At 42.0% G+C, this 6000-nt stretch overlaps 1 protein-coding gene across 2 annotated transcripts in view; it reads right to left on the bottom strand.

Moving 5' to 3' along the window:
• Positions 1-488: 488 nt before the first annotated feature.
• The window catches only part of WDR43 (WD repeat domain 43), a 481702-nt gene continuing 476190 nt past the window's right edge, over positions 489-6000 (bottom strand). For both annotated transcript variants that reach the window (XM_078647513.1, XM_078647515.1), the window contains exons 16-18: positions 4587-4656; positions 1703-1755; positions 489-1595 (exon numbers count right to left, since the gene is read on the bottom strand). In XM_078647513.1, coding sequence (XP_078503639.1) covers positions 1464-1595; positions 1703-1755; positions 4587-4656 — 255 coding nt within the window. In that variant the 3' untranslated portion in view covers positions 489-1463. The remainder of the gene's footprint in view (positions 1596-1702; positions 1756-4586; positions 4657-6000) is intronic.

Here is a 6000-nt window from a genome sequence, read left to right as displayed (position 1 = left end):
TGAGTGAGTGATGGTATTTCTAAAGCGCACTAATGCCGAGGCGTCTTGGCGCTGTGCACGGTAATTGAGATATGCAAGGCCAGAAGTCCTATCGAGTAAAAAGCCACGTCTTAACTTCCTTCCTGAACCCCTGATGGTTGGAAATTTGTCTTACCTGCTGTGGTAGGGAGTTCCACCGCCTCGAGGCCAGATAGGAAAAGCCCTTCCCTCCCCAGCGTTGCCTATTGATCTTGGAAACCATAACCACCCCTTGAGAGGCAGACCTCAAAGGTCGGGTTGGCAGGTAGATGCACTAAAGATGCACTCAAGCAGAATAAAGGCATGAAGCACAAAGTAGAGCACCATAAAATATTGTAAGATGTATATGATCTGGTCATCTGAAATAACATTTGAGTCAGAAAAAACCCTAAAAAAATACAATTATATATAGACAATTTCCAAAAGCATCTATCATTCCAACAATCTGAAATATACCACAGCATAATATGTTAAAGGAGAATTATATTTATTCACTTTACAAAGAAGGTGCTAATTAGTTGCCATAAACACCCCCATTTATAGACAAATATACTGTACATTATAACGGTGGCTGTCTGGTTCAAGCTTCCTGTAGCTTGCTTTTAAAAAATGTGTCCATACTGCTTCAGCTTCATCAGATGAGCAAATTGTAATCCTGACGGCCACCCACTGATTAAAAAAAATAGAGTCCACAGTATTATGCATATTTTTGCGTTATATATTCACAAGCAGAAATTCACCTTAAACTCAAAACCGGTATCTTTTGGCCATCTTTAATCTTACTGTATTTATATACAGGCTCAGTTACTTTAAAAAAAAATAACGGATTTGCTGAATTTTATTTTTCGAATGACAAAAAAAGCAAAATACCTTAATTTGTACATAAATATAAAAATTGGAGTCTGATTAAAAAGGAAACAGCCCAGGTCTTCCAATTCAAAGATCAAAAAGCCTGGATCGTAAATGAGCACAATGCAGAAAACAAATGGAAAGTGATTTCAAATATTACGAAAATATTTTATAGGAGAAAAGCAGAATGACCATTTGTAACTGCTACATGAAGCGAACTGTATAAACACCATTTGGCTGATTTGTCTTTTCAGAAAATTTGTCAACACCCAGTTAAGTGTGATTGAAAACTTTCTCCCATTGTAGCAGTGGTAAGTTATTTATTCAACCTACAAATTGTTTCCACCAAATGGAATTTAGTTTGACCACAGGTCAAATTAACATTACTCGTTTGTGGCATAGAATACCAGGGCAAGAGGAGAGGAAAAAGGCCAGCATGGTCAAACAGTCTGGATACCAAGATAGAACGGAGTATTCCAAGAATCCCTCCTGTAGAAATGTTGGGCTCAGGTCAGCGCTGAGTAGGTTTTGACTAATTGTTCCATAAGCTGGGGTCCTCCATTTCGTCCACTACACAAAGGAAAAGACAACCATTGTTACTCTTCTTCACTTTCATTTCCTGGGTCTGGATCAGAATCCCCATTGATTCCTTTGTCAATATGCATGTCTTCATCATTGTCAGATTGTTCTTCGTGTTCCACATCATCCTCTTCCTCCTCCCAGTTGTCCTAAAATGAAATACAGCACAGTGTAAGTTAAAAACTTTCAAGAACAGGGTACATGTGAGCACGAGGACAAGTGTGTGTGAGAGAGTCTAATTTCCATCAATACTTACATCAGAATCTTTCTCTGCAACCATTTCATCATCTGATTCTTCCTCAGAAGACTCTGAAATGGAAGGCAAAAACTATAACACTGACAGGGAAGGTTTTATATTTCAAGAGGGGTGGCAATCTAAGAGTGCTGTATCCCATCACACAAAAGGCACAAGTAGTGTTGGAAGCCATTATCAATACCCAATAGTAGTCCTACAAAATACAGATCATGTATTTACATTTTTGTCTACTTCATACAAACACTCAAAACTATTTCCCTTTTTAAGAGGACTGAAACAGCACTCCAAGGATGAAATGTCAGAGCATCTTAGAACAGCCGTGGTCACAAAGGCACCTAAGTAAGGCCATTTTTTAAGCACCGTGTCCACAGGTAAGGGGTCTATCTATAGTGATAAGAAAACCCATTTAATATTATGACGTGTCCCGTTTTTGTTAATAAATTAACTACTTTGGGGAAACAAGTGGAGATATTTTAATTAAAATACTTTCATAGACTTACATCATCTGTGTTCTTCGAAAGGGCTACACGTTTTGATATATTGTAGAAAAGTGGATTGTCTGGGATGGACAAGTGTCCCTTTGAAAAGATAAGGGCCCCCAACTGCTAGATGCTACACACATTAAATTAAACCCGTGTTCAATCCCTCTAAACATGATAGGAAACTCAGGCTTAAATCAAAGGCAACATGAAAAGTATTTAAGCAGTGCATACACAGGAAAAAAAAACATGAGCAGATTCCAAAATCAATAGGAAGTTTTTATGAGTAGAAAAAGACAAATGCCAAACAGTCAATAAGGGGAATTAGACATGAATATTTAAAGATTTAAGAAAGATGCTGGGTATCCTCACCAGGACAAAACTGAAATTCAATTAAATGTAGTTGTACTGCTGGTTGGATAATTACCCCCCAAATGCCCCTTAAGCTATGGAGCTCTGAAAAACATTTTCTGGTGCCCAAACAACCGCAGGAGAAATCCTGAAAGGTCCCCAGACCGTAAAGGGCCAAGAGCAGAGTCCTGTCCAGGTGATACTGGTCGGCTGGACATTTCCAGGAAAAGTTATTTTGCAACTTGTTGTGTTCCTGCAGCCAGAGAGGAAATCAGTCAACTGACCCTGTGAGTCAACTTCTTTGTACTGGGTACAGGAGGGCGGACTAGTCCTCCAGCGCTCTGCTCTTCTCTAGTTCCAAAAAGTGTTCTAAGTAGGTACCTGTGGGTACAATATTTTTGCCTCGCCCCAGTTAGGGAGTCGGGGAGACTCCTAGCCACTCCCTAAACAATGAGGTAACATTTCTTGGAGGGAAACCTTATCCCCTTTTTAAATAGTTCCTGCTTGACATATTGCAAACAATCCTACAGTGCCTCTCAATCACAAAATCCAAGATGGAGAAACAATTAATTGCGCAGTGTGTGTTCACCCAGGGGAATGGCCAGGTTAATGAGCAATCACCTCCTCTGAAATGATTTGTTAGGTGCTGATGTTTGCGTTCATCTCTTGTGCACTTGTTGAATACCTTCTAAAGTAAGCTGGGTCTTTGTATAGTATACCAAAATGAGGTATACTGTGCAAAGAATCCAGGTATTCCCTTATGAGTGAACAGTGGCTTGCTCTAGCAATACTGAGGTGCTCTTCTAGAGGTTAGTGTGGTTGAGCAGCCTTAGGCTTCTCAGAGAGAAGTGCTAGACGTCTGCAAATACACTCAAGTCAATAAATGATGCACAACAGGGGCCTATCTGCTCATGTGTATATGCCCTCACATGCAATATAACACACCCTACCCTAGGGCTGTAAGGCCTGCTGTAGTGATGACTTCCAAATAGTACATGTCTGTTGAAAGTGTTTAAATTAGTTCAATTCATGTAGCAGCCTGGCATATATCGAACATCGGAATACCTATCACTGAAGCCGATTTGGTGGCACTTTGCTCTGGTGGAATAGACCCAAAAAGCCCTCCGCAGTCTACTTTTTGGCCAACACATGACTATGTATGAACTGATCCACATGGACAAGGTTTGTTTCTAGAATGTCTTGGCCTTCTTAGCACCAGCTAAGCTGATAAAAATCTGGTCATCCACCCAGTGCGCATTTGTGAGCTCAATCAAAAAGCTGAGAAGTTTTCTGGGTCGAGTCGCTGAACCCTATCCTCCGTCAGATATGTGAGACCGTGCGCAGATTCAGGGAGAGTGATGTACTGTCATACTTAAAAGGGTGATAGCACTTTTAGCAAAAAGAAAGCTCAAGTACACAGTAGCAATTACAGAGGTTGCACTGAGAGCAGTGGGACATGCATGGGAGACCCTTCACAAAAGCATCACAACTGGGAGAGGGGTTGACCTAACGGCTAAGGCGCTCGACCTCGGACCTGGGGATCTGGGTTCGAGTCTCGGTAACGACGCCAAAAACCCCCTGTGATTCTGGGCAAATCACTTAATCTCCCTGTGCCTAAAAAAATGAGTGTGTCCTCATGTAACATAACTGGTGCTATGTAAAGCGCTCTGATAACTGATTCGGTTCGGTTCTAGTTCGCGCTATATAAAACTGCACAAAAAAAAAAAAAACTGGTGACTTGAATAAAGGATCAGGGAAATATAGAAAGGCTGTACCCACCAAAACCCTTTGCCGAAACAGCCGATTATCTAACAAATAATGAAACCTCCAACAGTCTGATCTGGAGAATGAACGTGACCCACTACACCAGGCCACAAACTTCACCCAATGACTGGAATAAATATCCATCAGAATCTATAACATGATTTTCAGATATGGTGCAGCAGCCCAGAAGTTCATAGACCATTTTTTCAAAATTATAGAACTGCTATTATACATTCTATGCTTTTTTAGTGCACACCATTGTACAGGAATTACTGGAAGATTTGGCTTACCTTCTTCATACACTAATTTTGCAGTTTGATTTATATCTGCTGATGCTTGTGTTTTCTCAGATGCTGCAACCTGTAGGGAATTAATAAATATATTTCAGATGTCAAATAAAGGAGTCGCGCATACATATATAATAAATCATTTGTATCTAATTTTATTTAAGTATGTATTCTTAGTTGATTATTTTTATTTAGCGTTGTGCTTTCACGGTGGACTCCCTCACCATATAGTGTCTATCTGGACATTTACGTAGGTGTAATCGCAAACAGGCCCTCAGAGTTAAACAGAAACTCTATTATTCAGCTATTGAGATAGCCAAAGGCCGGCATTTTGCTACTCGCATTGACCGGGCCAATAATAATTCCAAAGAAATCTTTGCTATTGTGCAGAGTTTTGTAACGCCTAGCGCCCAGGCGGCGGTTTTCCCTTCTTCTGATATCTGGTGCAATACTCTGTCAAAATATTTTAGGGATAAGATTGGTGACATACAAGAATCCTTTCTGAATGCACCCAAACGGACTTTGATTGTCTCTATGGGGTTGCAGGAGAGAGATTCGGACCACCCTTTCTCTGCATTCAGCCCGGTGGACATGTCATCCTCACTTAGAATTTTCAAAGCACTTAAATCTGGCTCACCTAAGGACCCTTGTGCTGCCAGGCTCCTGGCGGAAGTGTCTGACACGATCAACGGGGAAGTCAACCTATTGGTCAATCAGTCGCTCCGCGAGGCTTATGTCCCGCCTTCATGGAAGCAGGCTCTGATACTGCCTCTTTTTAAGAAGCCGTCCCTTGATCCGCTGCTTCCTGCTAACTATCGGCCGATCTCGCTTATGCCAAGATTGGCCAAAGTCTGCAAGAAGGTTGTGACGTCTCAGCTTACCAACTTTGTAGAGACGGCGGGCCTGTTACACCCAGCGCAATCGAGTTTTCGTGCTTCCTATAGTACGGAGTCAGCATTATTGGAGGTGGCAGAGGCAATATGGGAGTGTTTGGATGCCAGTGGGAGAGCAGCCTTGGTTATGCTGGATCTCTCTGCGGCATTCGATACGGTGCCCCACTCGCTTCTCCTTGATCGCCTTACAGAAATTGGCATTGTGGGCTCGGCATGCAGCTGGATTAGATCCTTCTTGGAGGATAGATCACAGCAAGTCTGGCTTCCCCCATGTGCCTCTGCGCCTACGCTTCTGTCTACTGGCGTTCCGCAGGGGTCATCACTTAGCCACCTTCTTTTTAACATCTATGTGACTCCGCTGGTTTATCTGGCGGAGTCTCTGGGGGTTAAGATGATGGCCTATGGGGATGATATGCAGCTTCTGTTCTTTTGGAAGAAGGGGGATGACTCTGTCAGTGTGGTGCAGCACTGTCTTTCATCTGTGTTCCATTGGCTGGCGAACGCACAGTTGAAGTGCAACGAAG

This window comes from Lissotriton helveticus, chromosome 6 (assembly GCF_964261635.1).
Source record: "Lissotriton helveticus chromosome 6, aLisHel1.1, whole genome shotgun sequence".
Classification (NCBI taxonomy): Eukaryota; Metazoa; Chordata; class Amphibia; order Caudata; family Salamandridae; genus Lissotriton; species Lissotriton helveticus.
The sequence above is the reverse complement of the archived record's forward strand: the minus strand, read 5'-3'. Positions and strand labels throughout refer to the sequence as shown.